This window comes from Necator americanus, chromosome X, assembly GCF_031761385.1.
Source record: "Necator americanus strain Aroian chromosome X, whole genome shotgun sequence".
Classification (NCBI taxonomy): domain Eukaryota; kingdom Metazoa; phylum Nematoda; class Chromadorea; order Rhabditida; family Ancylostomatidae; genus Necator; species Necator americanus.
The window spans coordinates 19,613,476-19,631,667 of NC_087376.1; the positions used below are offsets into that span (position 1 = coordinate 19,613,476).

General features: G+C 44.7%; 5 protein-coding genes across 6 annotated transcripts in view; 3 read left to right on the forward strand and 2 right to left on the reverse strand.

Moving 5' to 3' along the window:
• Positions 1-727: 727 nt before the first annotated feature.
• Positions 728-1,354, reverse strand: RB195_024241 (uncharacterized protein; the record flags this gene model as incomplete). The annotated part of the gene is made up of 1 exon (XM_064211944.1): positions 728-1,354. One exon carries the CDS (start codon positions 1,352-1,354, stop codon positions 728-730), a length of 627 nt encoding a protein of 208 aa, XP_064067825.1.
• RB195_024242 (uncharacterized protein) lies at positions 763-1,158 on the forward strand (the record flags this gene model as incomplete). Its single annotated transcript, XM_064211945.1, has 1 exon — positions 763-1,158. The coding sequence occupies one exon, from the start codon at positions 763-765 to the stop codon at positions 1,156-1,158; it is 396 nt and encodes a 131-aa protein (XP_064067826.1).
• A 6,793-nt stretch (positions 1,355-8,147) lies between the features above and the next one.
• RB195_024243 (uncharacterized protein) overlaps positions 8,148-18,192 on the reverse strand; it is a gene marked incomplete at both ends in the record, with an annotated part of 32,381 nt that continues 22,336 nt past the window's right edge. The window contains 3 exons of one of the 2 annotated variants that reach the window (XM_064211946.1): positions 8,148-8,313; positions 9,712-9,790; positions 9,852-9,965. In XM_064211946.1, coding sequence (XP_064067827.1) covers positions 8,148-8,313; positions 9,712-9,790; positions 9,852-9,965 — 359 coding nt within the window. Of the gene's footprint in view, positions 8,314-9,711; positions 9,791-9,851; positions 9,966-18,192 lie in introns of those variants that run through there. The other variant, XM_013437899.2, reaches the window with a different exon arrangement.
• RB195_024244 (uncharacterized protein) lies at positions 16,708-17,317 on the forward strand (the record flags this gene model as incomplete). The annotated part of the gene is made up of 2 exons (XM_064211948.1): positions 16,708-16,877; positions 16,948-17,317. 2 exons carry the CDS (start codon positions 16,708-16,710, stop codon positions 17,315-17,317), a joined length of 540 nt encoding a protein of 179 aa, XP_064067828.1.
• RB195_024245 (uncharacterized protein) lies at positions 17,463-17,984 on the forward strand (the record flags this gene model as incomplete). Its single annotated transcript, XM_064211949.1, has 1 exon — positions 17,463-17,984. One exon carries the CDS (start codon positions 17,463-17,465, stop codon positions 17,982-17,984), a length of 522 nt encoding a protein of 173 aa, XP_064067829.1.

Here is an 18,192-nt window from a genome sequence, read left to right on the forward strand (position 1 = left end):
CCGGAACGCGGATCTCCCTCATGAGAGTGATTAGAGCCGGTTAGTCGCGAGTTTATGTAGCGCGTCCCCAGATGGCGAGTAAGGAACTAATCGCTGAGCAAAAAAAACCTTCTGCCTGCTCTGAAACGGAGGTGGTTTCAGAGGATGAACTCCTTGTTTCTGTGATACTCATAATACTCATACTTTTGCATCCTGTACACCCAAATGTTCCAAGCGTTCCACCCAAATGCTTGCAGCATAGAGGCTAGGAAGTGTAACGCAGGCGTTTAGAGTCGCTTCGAACGAAAAAGCTCCACCTGTCCACTACGAAAAAACGAAACGTTCTTCGAAAACCCATAATACTTGAAGCCGGAAACCTTCCAATGGGTTTTAAAACCATATGCAAGACACAGTAATAAGAAAGAGTCTTTTGATTCCCGAGGAAGGTCTAGCACGGTAGCGTCAGGAAGCTTGTAGGAGTCATCTAGGCTGCCAAAACGGAAAATGACTAGGATGTCGGTATGTACTTACAACGTCAGTACGTTTGCATCGGATGCGACCATTGAAGATGTGAAGCTGCAACCCAGGGAGCTTAGGTCCGACATCATCGGACCGAGCGAGACGAGACGTGGCCACCCTCTCAATGCCGCACATAGACTGGAGAAGAACTGTTCTTAGAAACATGTGACAGGAGTTGTTGGAGTTGGGGTCCTCGTCAACACGAGTGTGGCAAGGAAATTTGACTCTTTCAAACAACCAACGAACCGAGTTGGACGTTTACGGATGAGAAGATGTGGTTCAACTCCATCTTTGCCAATCTTCGTCGTTCACGCTCCAACATCAGGCTACGATGAGAAAGACGATAAAGCTTTCTATATGGGCCTGAAGAAGTTCTGCAGAGAAGATCATCATATAAGATCTGAACGTGGGAGTTCCCCGGTGGAAGACACCGTAATGAAATACACCACATCATCATCAGTAAAGGTTCTGCCTGACGGACGTCGCTGTTGTGCCAAAGTTCATTATGGGATCGGACCATCGCCTCCTCCGAGGAAGATTTTCCTTCACAAGGAGAGAAGAGAAAACCGCGAAGTTCACAAAGCGAACTCTCAGAACCATCATCGACTGGAAGCTCTTCGCTTCGTTTATCGGTTTCCGGGAAAGTACCGTCATGGATAACATCGACGACGAATATTAACAGCTTGTAAAACATCTTCACGACTGTACGAGGAGAGCAAAGAGTTCCGAAACCACCAGAGATCTTTCTTTCCAAAGTTCGACATGCCATCATGTAGGTGAAGAATCGTACTTCACTCGGTACCGGCAGAAGCAAGTCTGATAATCTGATGAACGCACCGCCAGTCCTTATCAACATAATGGTGAAGGCCTCCACTCGTCATCTGTCGGAATGCAAGGTTCCTAAGCAATGGAAAACTAGCAAGACAGTGCTAGTTTGCATAGGACAGTCTAGTTTTTATAGGACAGTGCACAGTTGCTTGCTTGTATAAGAATGGAGGCCTACAGGACATATATAACTTTAGCCCAATCTGCTTACTGTCTGTCATCTGCAAGCTTTTCACAAGGATAATCCTAAACGGGATTGAAAGAACACTAGACGAAGGACAGCCATATGAGCAAGCAGGGTTTCTAAAAGGATCGGTACAATTGACCACATGGACACCATTTCAAAACTCATAGGAATGTTGCGAAGCTAAATATGCCGCTGTGTCTCACTATCATGGACTTGAGCCTTCAATCCAGAGATTTGAGATTGAGGTCCTGGAAAACCAAGGCGTCCTTGATCCATAAGTAAAGATACTTCGTGAGTTGTATAGGACCAAAAGTTATCCACTCTACAATAATGTCACAATCGACTTGGAGAAAGAGGTTCGTTAGGGTGACACAATCTCATCCAAAATATTCAGTGCCAACCTCGAGAACGCGGTTCGAGGATTGTAATGGAATAACATGGGAGTGGAAGTTGACGGCCCGCATTTACACTATCTTCGTTTCACGCATAACATCGTTCTGATAACATCAAGTATCAATCAGAGGAAACGAATGCTGATCGAGTTTCATAAAAGACGTTGAAGATCGGTCTTCAGCTGAACCTGGACAAGACGATGTTCATAAGGAACAAACCGGTTTGCGTTGCCCCATTCACACTCAACGGAACGACTACATCCGAATGCTCCAGCTGAGCTCCGGCCTGGCCTCCGAGCTGTGCAGGAGGAAACGGGCCGCTTGGGGAGCGCATAAGAGCATCGAGGGTGCGGGACAAGAGGTACCCGTGAAAAACCGGCTGACCCCTCCTGTCCTCCCTTCGGCACCGCGCGCCTCCGCGTAATTACGACTGCCGCTCCACCAGCTAGACATCCTCCACGACCGCCTGAGATCACCTACACCCCGCCTCCCTATTGCTCTCTAATCAACGCCACTAGCGACGTTTGCGCCGCGAGGAAGCGGTGGATGGTACGAATTTTGAGGGGGGGGGGGGGGGGGTGGGGAGTGAAAAACGAATTGCCGAGGCGAATTCTAATGTACGGATAGAGTAAACTAAGCGCATATTATTGGGAATAAAGGAGAAGAATAAGTAAAAATTATTTCAAGAAGATGCTCCAGGGAAAAGAATAACACGCATATACTTTCAAACATCTCATAATTTAACACATTTCATTATCTAAGTTTTCTATATAAACTAGCAGTGCATAAATATGTGTTTGTCACGATGCCATTCAACGAATTCGTGTTCAACTTTCAACTACGGCAGTTATAATAACAGCAACTTTATGCGCTTATTACTTTGTATACATTGTTTAAACTCCTTTCTACATTTTAGCTTTTCAAAATTTTACATATATATAATGTTTATGTACAGCATTTACGAATGTGATATAATGTTTACATAGAGCAAGTATTAAAATACGTCAATATTTGATATATTTCAATACTTGCTTGTGCGTTTTATACTGTTTTATATGATAGAACTTTGTATCTTCAAACTTCTTTCAACAGCGTTTTATCGCTCCATTTCTATCTATTCTCTGCATAAAATCAATATGACAGGTTAGGTGTATTAGTGGCGAAGAGAGACCTTTGGATCTTCGAGATATACCTTTAGGTACAGTGTATGTCTGCGAGGCATTATTCGAGTCTCGTTAATCGTTGGATGCCAGTTTTACCCAGTTAGATAAACAAAAAGAAATCCTTAGAGAAAAAAAAAGTAAAAAAGATAGCATAACACCGATCAGTGGGACATTTTTTGAAACATATCTCGCATTCCCAAAAATGGATGAGTGTTTTCCACCTAACAAGTCGAGACAGGATAATTTCATTGTCACTCGCATTTCTAAATGGCATATCACTTACAAACCTATTTCATTCTTTCTTTCTTTTATATTAATTTACAAGTTACTTTATGTAGACCTTCAAACAACATCTAATACCAGGTACTTTCCTTTCCGTTCGACTTTGAAAGCGCATCATAAGAGCTTTAAGCGCGGCGAAAAAAAAAATCGTCGTAAGAGCGGCAGACGCGGCGAAATGGGTGGGGAGGGTGGCGTGGGCGGGGCATCTTGAAGACGTGGCACAAGAGGAGCAATCAAGCTACTGTAGCGATTATGACGGTATCAGCAGACGTGCGGTGCAATTAACGACGTTCATTAGCCTCCTGGATACTCGGCGGCACATCATACGGGTACCTCTTGACTCTTCTCCCTTTACTTTCGATACATTACTGCTCTTTATTCAAGTTTATTTCTACGTAACCTATATTTAAGAGGTATGTTTCTTGTGTAAGCTTCTGTTGTTTTCTTTTCATGGCTTTACGTTTTTATCTTCGTCACCGATCGAAGATCAGAGACGCTGCCGCATATGCCAACAAAGTAAAATTAAATGGAGTGGATACGTAATGTGTTTCATCGTCAATCGCTAGACCAGAGCTGTGAGCGACTGAATATCACGTCATATCAACCCACCGCAAGCCGACCGCGGACCGGATGGTCAGACTACTTCACGAAGTCCTTCAAGGAAAAATACGATGCTTTCAACACATTAGGCCATTAGCTTCAAGCTCTTGCGCGCGTTCGGGACAAATGGTAATATTACTGATGCTCGCTTGGGCAAATCCTTGAACAACGGGAGCACAGATGATACAGGGGATACAGGTGAAGACGCCAAAAGACTAGCCAAATTGTAAGAAAACGGAAAAGGACCAAGAAAGCAGAGGCCAAGCCAAGGCCGTCCACTATGGTGACGTCCGTAGAAGCTCGACACCCACGATTGCGAATGCGTCAGCTATTACCTGGCGAAATCTCGCTGTCGTTGGACCAATATCAATGAGAGGATGCCGAAAATTTCCACAGCATTAGTGACGAAGGTGAAAGCTTTCAGACGGATAGGGAGAAGGTGCTAATGCAGTGGCGTAACTAATTCGGAAGCAATCTTAATTGCGACATACCAGGAATCTGACGTGATGAGAGAATCTGTGGAAAAAGCTGAAGATAGAGATGTAGATTACGAGATCGGGGGTAGTTTCGCCCACCTCTTCCTCATCGCCGTGGAGCCGCTTAATTCCTACGTGTTCGTTAGAACGCGCCTTTATAAACTTTCCGCTCTCAGTAGCTTATTCATTGGTTTTCCTTGGATACGTTTATGTGGAGACCTCACTAATATTCGGGTGGTCAGATTTGGATGTGCACAAAAGTGGCGCGTTGTGATTGAAATTCCGTACAACAACAAGATTCGTACAACAGCGTCATCCACGCGTTTACGATGATTTGGAAGAGGTGAACGGAACAACCCCGAATCCCGCAACCTACAACCCCATCTGTAACTTTTTCCGCGGATTGCTTCACCACGTCAGTTTACTGATATGTTGCCTTCAAACAAAAGGTCAAAGTGAAATCGTCTACATGACCGTATCTGCATTATACTGGAGTTTAAAATATGTCCGGATAACGAGGAATGTGATTGTCTGAGTCCATCTGTTGTTTATTTGATTTTCTGTACACAGTGTGGTGACGAATATTAAGGAGAAAAGGATATATCAATTTGTTCGAGTTAAAGAACACCTAGACGGCAAAAGCAAATCGACTGACTCCATAGCACTAACCCATCATAGAGTGCAGCGTAATAACGGAGGAAATCTTTGAGGTAAGATCACGATTTTGGCGCGTGAACCTGCTATTGCAGCGCACAAAGCTCTGAAAGCGTTTCGGATCCACTCCAAGGACCTAATAATGAATAACGAGGGATGCCTCTGCATTACGCGGAGCCTCCTCCCTATTTATGACTGATATTTGATTGCGCTAGTCACTTGACCACGGGTATCTAGCAGCGGCAGGAAAGTCATTTAACCATAAGAAACGATCTACGCTTCCACATGCAGCTATGAGATCCAACAGTAAACCTGAGATTTTGTTTCTTCGATTGATGGGATGTCTGATCGGGTAAACCACGTTCGACTTCCCTTTTCAGGCTCTGAGAAAGGTAAACTCCCCGAAACGATAGACGAGAGCAAAGGGTCATAGCAGCCTCGTGTCCGGCTCAACTTAGGAAAGAATACTGCGAGATCATCTCAACAGAAGAGTTCCACCATCTAATAATTCCCTTAGCTCTGCCTAAGTATGGACCCGTTCAGCAGATAACTACTGACGAATTTGAATCAAACAAGAACCCTTAAACGAATGAAGATAGGGAAGGCAACAGGTCCAGACGATCTAGCGGCAGAACTATGGAAGTCGGGGAATCTTGTAAACTGGCTAATGCAGTTTCTGGACCGAGACGTGAAAAAAGAGGGGTACTGGCAACGAAGCAAAACAATATCTATCTGGAAGAAGGGCAGCCCGTGGAGAGCTTGAATTACAGGCCGATTCGATTGCTGTCTCACAGCATGAAAATCTTTCAACGCAGCATCGACCGCAAAATTCGAGACATTGTCCATCTGCTTACTAACCAGTGCGGTTCATTCACAAACTGTTGCACTGATGTCATCCACGACCGTTGGGAGAAACAAAAACTTTTAAAGGACTTTAAAACGATTTTACATGACCAGCATTCGCAACCGTCAGGGAAGCTACGGACCAGCTGACGGACCAAGATCTCCGTGCCCATCTGTTCGACTCGACAGTTCTTCCAGCGCTCTGTTACGCAGCAGAGACGTGAGCAGACACCGCTGCCACGTCTAGAAAGCTACTTACTACCCACAGAGCCCTTGAGAGATGTCTTCTGAAGTTCAACCGGCGCACACAACACCTATCCGGTCTTCGCAGCTCCGGCTTAAGAGGAATGTCCCGTCTTCGTCACCCAGCGGAATACATATTGAAAGCAAAGCACAGATGAACCGGTCACATTATGAGAGGAATCGACGATAGATGGACTAAAAGTGCGCTAGAATGGATCCCAAGAGATGCCAAAGCTACCTCGAGGGAGGCCGTCAAGGAGATGGAATGATGTGTTCGCTGCACTGATAAAGCAGTTGACAGCTCAGCTGGATTGGCTGAAGGACCTCGTCGACGCCGCTCACGAAATTTGAGAACATTTTGAATGACAATGGCGAGGGAACGAAACGAGTGGAAGAGATGCTAGGACCCGCACGTCCAGTGAAGACGGGCCATCTAAGTATCTAAGTATCTAGGTAAGCTAAAAATAAATCAGTGGCAGGATTCACTACCGTCTTGGCAAAATGTCGCAAGGTGGCTCATTAATCCATATAGGTTGGGCGACGACCTGTGGTGAAAGCTAAGCCCGCCATGGCAGAGCTGCTTAGAATAGGGGAAATCTATCTGCTGCTCCAGCATACTCACTGCCTCAGTACCCTGCACACCGGGCCTTTCCGTCTTCGTCGAAACGTCGAACGGTACGGCAATCGATGAGGGGCGACTAGATCTCATTTTGCTCAGGACATCTTCGACGCAGGACCAAGGCGGCAGGTGCACGACTCGCCAAGGAGCCTGTCTCAGACTTTGTACTCACAACGCGAGAACAGTGCCTACAAACGCGGGCTTACACACCCTTTTCGGAGCTGCAGAGCGCATCAAATTCCACGTGTTTGCACTAAAAGAGACCAAGAACAGTTGAAGCTACGACTAACACTCAAGCAGTGCGCTCATAGCTTGCGGAGAAAGGTCCCCTCGCGAAACATAGGCGGCGTTGCTTTTGTTGTCCACATCTGCCATCCATCTTATCGATTCTCACGGAGTCCTACCACGTTATCTGGCCATTCTTTACTTCCGTCCTCAGAATCCAAAGTTATCATCAACTGCTACTTACAAACGTCACCAGCTACGAAAAGCTGATAAATCCGAAATGGATGCGTTTTATGGGGAGCTAAGAGAAGTGATAAGCAACGATGAATCCTGAAGATTTAGGCTAGGGAACAAAAACCAAAATGGCACGTGGGACTGTTGCTCGCCACTCACTTATCATCGTCGATGGTCATGAGAATCGCTCCATGTAACGACTCTTACGGAGATTGTTCACATACTCGCCAACCAGAGATAGCGTTTGTTTGATGTCACGGAAATACCATCCTTTTGTAGTGGTTCTGATCACCGTCTCCTTCATGCGAAACTGCGATTTAGCCACACGATGGAAAAGAACGTCTGCTGTCCGCAAAAAAGGAAAGAAGTCATATACGACGATTGCATGCTCAAGGAATCCTTGTGTTAAGGTGACTGGCACATCGAGGAGGACCCAAACGCGGACTACGAGATGCTGCTGAGAGGATAACGAGCCTGCGCTGAACGTGCCTCGAAGCCGCGCACGACAAACTTGGATCGAATTTCGAAGACCACCAAGGAATTGTTGGAGAGAAGAAGGGCTTTGAGGCTTGATCCGAATGCATCGCACATTGAGCGATTAGTAGCAAACACTAGCTGCAGAAAGGCGTTGCAGGAGGATCTTTCGAAATACATGCAGAAGAAGATTTTGGAAGCAGCACAAAGAAGAAGGATTTTAAAGAAGTGCTGCAAAGATCTCCACCTACATAATATTCCGCTTAGGTCTTGTTGAGCAAAGACGGGATTCGCACCTCTTCTCATCGTGAGATGGAAATCATCACGGAGAGGTTCTACTCGAACCTTTTCCGTTTGTCTACTCCTCTGTCAACCCCTATCATTTCCACTGGTGATGTTCCATCTTGGAACCTTTCTCCGGAAGTTCCATTCCTAATTCTCCCTCTTCGGAAAAGAAGAATCCCAGACCAGTGGAAGACCTCGCGAACCGTTCTTATTCGTAAGGCAGGTGGCCAACAGGACCTTCGGAACTACCATCCGATATGCTTGCAGAGCGTCTTGTACAAAGTATCCACCAAGATCATTCTCACGCACATATCTAGAACGCCTGATGAAGCCCAGCCTCAAGAACAAACTGCATTCCGTCAGAGGCTCAATTGCATGGACCACATCTAGACCGTTAAATTGTCAGAGGTTCGCCGGGAATATCGACTGCTGCTTGTTCTAACCTTCGTCGACCATGAAAAAGCGTTCGACAGCATAGAAACGAATACAATACCGCAAGAGCTGGTCGGTCAAGGTGTGGACGCGTCGTACGTGACGACAGCCAATTGCTACGATCGATGCACCACTACGATACAGCTTTTCTACCGCCCCCTCACCATATGTATTGGAAGGGAAGAACGATAAGGTGATACTATATCGCCGAAGTTGTTCACGGCTGCATAACAATGGATAATTTTATCACCTTCATGGGAAAAAAGGGGCATACGTGTTGATGAAAGATTCCCCTCAAACCTCCGTTTTGCGGGCGGCATCGTTCTCTTTTCGAGTAGTAGCAATAAAGCAGAGGCGACATTCAAAAAATTGAATGGAGCAGGGTAGAAAATAAGACTGCAAATAAACAGAAAGAAGTCACAATTTATGAAAAACGTCTAATGCGAAGAAGAAGGAGTATAACTTGAAGACTCCCAAATCGTTCAAACTTCGTCACACGACTACTCTGGACGTTCTATGAATATCGTTCTATGAAGGAAGGAATGAATAGAAGGATGAAAGCAGTGTGGGTAGCATTCGCACCCTTCAGGGAAGCTGCGGGAGAACTGACGAATCAAAATCTCCATACTCATGAGTTTGACTCTGCAGTTCTTCCAGCGCTCTGTTACTTTTGTTCCTCAAGGTGGGAGCGGAAACGTGGGTGGACACCGCTGCCATGTCCATGAACTCATGTTACTCACTACCCTCAGGGTCCTTGAGAGATGTCTTCTGAAGTTTAACCGACACACACACAAAACCCATCCGGTCTTCGACGCTCTGACTTAAGAGTGATGTCCAGTCTTCGCGACTCAGCCGAATATACATAGAAAAAAAAAACAAAGCACAGATCTTCCAGTCATGACATGAGAAGAATCGACGATAGATGGACTAAAAGAACGCCAGAGTGGATCCCAAGAGACGCTAAACGCCCCCGAGGGAGACCGCCAACGAGATGGAGTGACGTGTTCGCTGCATGGATACGGCTCAAGGACCTCGTCAACGCCGCTCACGAAATTTGAGGACATTTTGGATGACAATGGCGAGGGAATGAAACGAGTGAAAAGATGTTGGGGCCCGCACGTTCAGTGAAGGCGGGCTGTCTAAGTACCCAAGAAAGGTTTTTTTTAAGAATCAAACAATTTCGGGAGACATTGCTTCAATCTACTGTAGGAGTAAAAAGTGGATCTACGATCAGCAGACGAAGGTATCAGCCTGCTTGTGCGAAAAGAAAAGAACGCACCTGAAATACAGATACGATTGGAGGCAAGCACAAACTTGTACTGGCAAGAACGATAAAGCGGCGAAAAAGAATGGATACCCTTTAGAAAAAGAGTGAGCACTTTATGTGTTAGGCTGTATCTTCTCCTTTAAAAAACCTACCATACGAATAACTGAACTTGCTAGGCTCGCCAGAAGAATTTGGTTTCATTCGTGGCGCTAATTCATCGTCGACCACACAAACTACCATCAGAACAGCAGTAGAAAGAATTATACCTAAATGAGGTAGTCAGTTGTTAGGACACCAATCAAAACAATTCATTTAGAGAAAACTTTCGGAAAAGAAGAATACAATGAGTAATTGTTCCCACATACAGAGTAGTAAGATAGCAAAATTCTTCATGGAAGAAGAACGATCAGATATATATCAGATCAGTCTGCCAAGCAGAAATGCGGAAAATGTTTTGTAAATGAAAAATGCATGTTATCGTGGAACCAATCAGAGTCCGACTAAACCGAGCCCGGGGGAACCTTGAGTTCGTAAGGGAAAAGGTAGCTCAACTTTGTGTTTTAGTCATTGTAAACCACAAAAATGATGGAACTGCACATCGCATGTGGAACAAAGTTTATCTTATTACTTTTGGGACCGTTATAATGTCCTAGGTCACCATTCTTCCCTGCAAAACAGGTTTGATATTACCTCAGAAGTGAATGGAACTTCGAGATTTGTTGCTACGGAAAAAAAAATCGGGTACTTGACACTACTCTCTTACATTCTATCTAAAGGGTCCGTCTGAGCGGGGACGACAAAGTCTCTACATTGCGCGAGCTTAAGGCCCCGCTCATGTTTGCCTCCATGAAAGCCGCAGTTCCGCATTTCGCCATTTATTCGAGCCACTATTGGGTCAGCAAGCGGAATGGGGAAGGCGAGCGGAAATGAGCCAAACGAACAACAAGCACAACTCTCGAGTAATACCATCAGCCACAGGAGGAGCTGCCGCGAAATGGAGGCAACCGGCGTCCCTGAGGCTCTGGTGGAGTGAAGCACACGCTACCGCGTCCAAGCTTTGCTCATACGTCCGGCGATTTGCATGTGCTTAGCCCGTGAGTGAAAGGCCATTATGCCCCGCCCCTTGATATTGTATTATGTATGCATGTGTGGAGTGGGACGAAGACTGATTAATAACTCACCGTGTACTATGTGCAGTCAAGTACACAGGAGCCACGAAAGAGTGACTAAGCAATCTGGTATATGTACAAATATATGTGTATTGCAAAAGGACTCAATGAGCACGGCCGTGAGCGCTCCGGGGCGGAGGCCAGTGGTATCACACAAGTGTCAGAGCACGGTGTACGAGACGCCATGAAGCCAGAGTAAGGATCAAACACAGGAAAGTATGGCCTCGCGGTCTCCCAGTAAGTGTTCCCGCGAGGCAAGGCGTGAGCCATCGATGCCGAACGCAAGCCCAATGGCTACCATTTCTTCGTGAGGGTACACTACAGCCAGGTGCACCCACTTTGTCGTATCCCTGGGATGTTAAAATCCGGTGCCAGTTCCTCATGAGACCCACACATCAATGAATTTCCTGTTTGTTGTTTGCTATACATGTTTGCTATCGTCAGTTTTCTCTGCTTTAATCAGAAAGAAAGATGGGATCGAAATGCTTTAATTATGAGTTAGAAGATAATAATGGATTGGAAGTGTAGTAAAGTTGAAATGACTAAGATGATGCAAAGAATGATTATGATTACGATAATGTAAATGTATTCAAACCAAAAGAATGTAGAATTTTTCTTCCTCTGTTTGGAGAATATTAGTGGCTAAAGATTCTACATATGTCGTCGTACTGATTTTTCTTTAACGAAATCATCACATAAATAATGGGCGTGACAAGTTTTCCATGTTTTTCCATTTCTCGAAGAAAAACATTGTTCCTAATTAAATGAATACCAATGGTTATTCTAGCAAGGTTAGAGTAGAAAACTAGTGAATTGAAAACAAAATCGTGAGCAGCCAAACTGTGAGAAAAATCAGTGTGGATATGTACGTTCGACATCAAGATTAAATATCTATGGCTTTCAAATTCCTCAATGGAAACTCGAAAATTCCCAGATGAATTTTCTGACACATTTGACAAAGACTCTCTTTTCAACAACTGTTTGCACCGCATACCCAACAAAACACCACAACTGAATCTACCCATTCGAAATTTACACCAAAAAAACAGTCCCAAAATAGTAAACATACTCCATAATATCCCGTTGATAAGCTCTAATTTAGCTTCTACTTTAGTTTTTCTAGTTTAATCTTAGCGACGGGCGGGTGTAGCATGGCGGTTAGAGGTCCCGCTTCCTGCACGATCGATCGGAGGTTCGAATCCGCCCTAGTGCTCACCAAGCCTTTCACCCCTCTGGGGTCGATAATTTGGTACCAGACTTGTCTGGAAGGATAAAAACACTGACCTGACACATCGGCTAGCCACCGCAAGTCATTGTATAGGCCAGTTACACGTTCGTAAATCTCAAACGATTCTGAATCGAAGTGAACGTGAGAGCGCATCCCAAGCGGACTGATTAGCGCCAGAAACTTTATCCTTACTTTATTACGGGTCAAATATGCGTACAAATATAAATCAATTCCTAAGATCTTGTCCTATATGGCAGGCAATTAAGACTCCAACCGGTCATGCACTCATGAGGAAATGGAAACTTTTACATTCCTATTGCGATCTTTTGAAAAATCCATACAGAGATCATGGTACCTTCTCCTCAATGTACTAGCGGAAACAAAATTGTTTTATCGGTGCGCATTCAGCAAATATGCAGTTTGCACCCTAATTTTTAACTAGGCAACAAAGAAAGTGGCGAAAGCATTGATCAATTATGTTACCTTATGTTAAGCACTGAAATCCTCAATAACTAGTGTCAGATCGTGATTCTACCTACACAAGTGAGATATTTTTTTTACAGATAAATCCAGACTTGGGCATATACAACAAACTTACAATCATGATATATAATAACTAGCTTAGTCCGTGTGTGTGTGTGTTTGTCTGTGTGTCACAAAATTCGAAAAAGGGGGTGCGACGGGTCCACCCGGCGTCGGATTGGTGAGCTATGGTCATATAGCTATAAAATGGGTTGCGACGGGTCCTGCGATGTCGGATTGGTGCGCCGGCGCCAGATACCCATAGAAGCGGTGCGACGGGTCCACCGGCGGCAGATACCTATGGAAGGGGGTGCGACGGGTCCACCGGCGCCAGATACCTGTAGAAGGGGTGCGACGGATCCAGTCCACAAGGGTTACACTGGCGCGCCGGCGCCGGATACCTATGGAAGGAGGTGCGACAGGTCCACCGGCGTCGAAATAGTGCGCAATAACTTCGTGTGAATGACGCAAAAGATAGATCGTTGCAGCCGTTTCAAAGCCGTGGCCACGGGCGCTTTGCTTTACACCCTATACGACTTCTCTGTGTGTTCATTTCCTTCTTCGTTCGCCTCAAGTTGGTAGCATGCCGCTCTCAGAAAGTGGAAACACGCATGCAAACGGGTGCTTAAATAGTAGCAAGATGTTTATGTGATCTGACGTGGAACGTTATCTTTATCAGTAAGATGATGTCTTTCACGTCATTTTATGTCGAAACATCATTCTTTGATAACTGTTTATAGAAAACAGGAGAAAAACCCATATTTCGCGTGATACTTTTAAATTTTGTCTACAATATATTGATAAGGAGTGTTTGAAGCTAAAGTTCGAATGTTCTCCAAATGTAGAACTGACGCGTTTAGAAAGAAGACTATGAAATATTTCGCTTATAGTTGTAATATAAAAAAGAAAGAAAGATTGCTGGAGTCCAATTTCATAGAACTAATAACACTAATATTAATTTTCGTTGATTAGTGAAGGCGAGCGAAGCAAACAACACAGAAAGTCTGAAGTACGCACCAATTCGAAGCCGACGGACGCTCGCCCACCGGCGTCGGATTGGTCCACCGGCGCCAGATACCTGTAGAAGGAGGTGGGACGGGTCCACCGGCGTTGCACTAGCGCTCCGGCGCCAGATACCTTATAGAAGGGGGTGCGACGGGTCCAACGCGCCAGATTGCTATAATATGGGGTGCGACGGATCCACCGGCGTCGGTGGACCCGGTCATTGAAGCGCAATAAATTAGTGTGCATGACGCAAAAGGTAAATGGCTGCACCCGTTTCATAGCCGTAACCACTTGGTGCTTTGCTCTTCACCTTTATGACTACTCCCGTGTGCCTATTTCCTTCTTCTTTCGCCTCAAGTTTGTAGCATGCCGTTCTCAGAAACTGGCTGCTTAAATAGTAGCAAAATGTTTATGTGATTTGACGTGGAACGTTATCTTTATCGGTAGGATGATGTCTTTCACGTTATTTTATGTTAAAACATCATTCTGTGATAACTATTGGGGGAAAACAGGAGGAACACCCATACTTCGAGTAATGCTTTCAAATTGTATCTATATTATTCTGGCCTATATCTATATTATTCAAATTGTATCTATATTATTATTCTGAAGGAGTGTTTGTAGCTGATGATCGAATATTCTCCAAATGTAGAATTGACGCGTTTTGGAAGGAAAACTCCGTAACCTTTCGCCTTAATTTATAATATAAAGAAGAGAAGGAAAGCGTTGTTAAAAAAACACATCTAATTTTACAGAAAACATCACTACTATTAACTTTCATTGATCCGTGAAGGGGAGCGAAGCTAAAATTACCGAAAGTCTGAAGTCCGGCTTTAGCCGGGCATTCAGACTGGTAAATCATAACCATAAAACGAATGTTCAAGTCAAGAGATTGGTCAGACTAATCACAAATTTTTTCATCGCATTTTATTGGGACTCTCCAACTAATTGCTTAGAATACCACTTGGAGTATCATTACTGACACTATAGGATATGGGCCATTCTCGATTACATATGGAAAACATTCCATTGTCTGAGCTGCATCACTCACCGGCTCCTATCCCTCATTTCCTACGCAACCGACAGCTCTGCATATTGATTCGTTACTGACTTGCAGATCAGAATAATTGAAGTCGAGAACTAAATTGTCAAAAAGACGGCAGTAGGTGTGGTGTCAGGCAGCGACTGTCAAAAAAGAAATTTTTCTCAATGACATTTTGATGCGGAACCTTGTTTATTTTGTGACGATATCATTCACCCAAAACTCACCTGTCAATGTAAAGGCCTTTGTATATTGTGTATTAAGTTGAGTCATAGATAACTTTGCTTTTGTTTTTCATATGTTTATTGAGATGACGATTTATAGTGACTCTGACGTAGCGAGCTTCTCTGCTAAATCTCTTATTCTAAGACGTGGATTTTGTCCCAATATTGACCACAAAATATCATCATCGGAATGTGAAGGGCGACCCATCCTTGCTTCGTCTCTAATAGTTACATTTCCAAAAAGTATTTTGGCAAAGGGCCGGTGTACCACAATCTGTTAGAGGTTCTGCTATCTACACGATCATTTTCATCATTGACCGCAAGTCACTGTATAGGCCAGTTAAGGAAAGTTACACGTTCGTGAACCTTAAAAAATTCTAAATTAATGGGAACGTTGTGGCGCATCCCAAGACTGATTAACGCCAGACAGTTTGCACTTTTTATTCTAATTCAGCAAACCAGTTTCTAAGCGCCCGATCAATTATCACTCCTTCACCATATACATATGCACCATATACATTGCATATTTTTTGAGCCGTGACCGCAGAACTATTGCCTTGCTTAAATTCCCGAAGTGCCACATCGCGCAAGTGCATTTCTCTATTCTCCATTTTCAAAGTGACAAAAAAATTAAAAGTGCACAACACTAGACTGCTATCTGAAGACTAAACGAAGTACTGGCTGTGTAGCGATGGAAAGACTAATTTCCCTGTATAGATAACTTTCATTTTACCACGCTGTGTGTGAACATGTTCAATTTCACATATCTATTTGTTTTAGTTGATAAATACTAGTGTTGTCAACTTAAGCTCAACACTTTTTTTTCTCTTTCTTTTCTTTCCTTGAAAGCTATCAACTTTTTGAACTACTGCATACTTTTCTGCTATACCAAACATATACATACTACTGCAGACAAAGCCTCATCAACCTGTACCTCTATTCTGTACTCTGTGTCTGTACCACCGACATCAAAGAAACCCGCACTACTCATCAGTACCTGATCGTAGGAGGTTTGAGGGAAAGTGAGTGGGGCGGTAAACGAATTGAGCGCGGGCGGAGCAAAATGAAAGAAATTCTAGGTTTGGGATGGTAACATGGCAGCGGAGATCCTTTGAATTTTCATGCGGTGCTACTCATTGAAAATCAAATGTCTAGTAAGTTTAGATTATTTCAGAAGTTTTAGAAAATTAGAATAAACTTCCCTGAAGATTTGTTGGGAGATGGAAGAGCAATATATGAATTTATATTAATTGCATCCACGTGTCTTCCTCACTAGAGGGATCACACCCGGTTAGTGGCGAGGCTTCGTGGCGCTTCCCGGATAGGGGGCTAATCGCGAAGCAAAAGCGACCTTGTACTTGCCCAGAGAAGAAGGTGGATTCAGGAGATGGACTCCCCGTTTCTGCTGAGCCAGGACTCATTCATGACATTCTTGCATCCCGCAAGTCGGTCCGGCCAAAAGCCTGCGATCAAGTGACTGGAAACTGTAAGGGAGGCGGTTTAGAGTCGCCTCCAACAAATACGCTCCACATGTCCACTCCAGGAGAACGCAACGTTCTCTCAAAAGCTCATGGGACTAGAGGCTTGCAATCTGCTCATGGGTTTTAAAATTTTACGCATGTGACAGTAATGGGAAAGAGCCTCCTGATTCCGGAGGAAAGCCTAGTACGGTAGATCCAGGAAAAAAAGGTCATGGAGGCTATCGAAATAGAAAAGGACTGGGATGATGATCTGTACTTGTGACGCACGTACGCTTGCATCGGAAGCGGTCATTGAAGATCTGGTGATGCAAGCCGAAAAGATTAAATTAGATCCGCAATGGACAACATCGATGAGGAATATGACCGACTCGTTGAACACCTTCAAGACTGCACGAAGAACGCCGAGAGTTTCAAAACCACCAAGAGACGCCTGTCTCTTGAAACTCTTGAGCTGATACGCCAGCGTGGAGCCGCAGGGAACCAAGAACTCACGTCCGCACTCGCAAGGTTTTGCAGAAAGATGATAAAGGAAGACCTCAAAGAGAGAAGAGCAGAAGTGCTGGCTGAAGTTGCAGAGGCGGGGAAAAGCATCCGCCGGAAGTGGAAGAGCAACAACCGTGTTGTTGTATAAAAACGGAGATCCACACGACATTGGCAACTATCGCCCAGTCTGCCTACTGTACGTCATCTACAAGCTCTTTACAAGAGTGATCCCTAATAGCATTGAAAAAGTCTTGGATGAAGGACAGTCATGCGAGCAAGCTGGGTTTCGAAAAGGATTCAGCATGATTGACCACATTCACACTGTTTCGAAACTCATCGAATTATCACGAGAATACAAGATGCCGCTCTGTCTCACCTTCATCGACTTGAGGAAGGCCTTCGACTCAGTTGAGACGGAAGCGGTTATGAAGCCTTGGACAACCAAGGCCCTACTCAGCACATAAAAGTACTTCGAGAATTGCACAGCAACTTCATGACCAGAATTTCGCCATTCTAAAATAATATCATCATTGACGTGAAAAGATGGGTTCGACAGTGTGATACAATCTCACCCAAATAATCCACAGCCGCCTTCGAGAACGCAGTGCGATGCGAAAGTTGGAAAAGGGCCACATGGGCGTGGAGGCTGATGGTCGGCAGCTACACCATTTACGCTTTGCTGATGACATCGTACTGATAACACCTAGCATCAGCCAAGCGGAACCAATGCTGACCGAATTCGAAGAAACATGTGGATACATCGGTCTTCGGCTGAATCTGCAAAAGACGATGTTCATGCGCAACGGATGGGTCTCAGATGCCCTATTCACGCTCAACGGAACGAACATACCGAAATACCATAAAGAGGGGCATGACAGGTCGCATGGCGTCGATTTGTGCGTAGACGCCACAATGGAATTGGCCGAAGCAGCAGAGGAGGATAAGAGAATTGGCTACGCCCATCGGAACTTCGCCTATCGTAAAACAAAAATGACTGTTCTCCAGAATCCAGATGGAACAACTACAAAAAGGAGATGGGCAAGGTCGTTCACGACTTCTACTCAGATATCTTTGACAGCCACGTCTACTTGCCTTCTCCCCATCTGCGAGAAAACGGACATTTTATTCTAGAGGCTTTTCTTTCCAAAGTCCGACATGCCATCATGTAGGTGAAGAATCGTACTTCACCCGTTACCGACAGAAGCAAGTCTGAACATCTGAAGAACGCACCGCCAGTCCTCATCAACATAATAGTGAAGGCTTCCACTCGTTATTTGTCGAAATGCAAGGCTCCTAAGCAATCGAAAACCAGCAAGAACGTGCTGTTGTATAAGAAGGG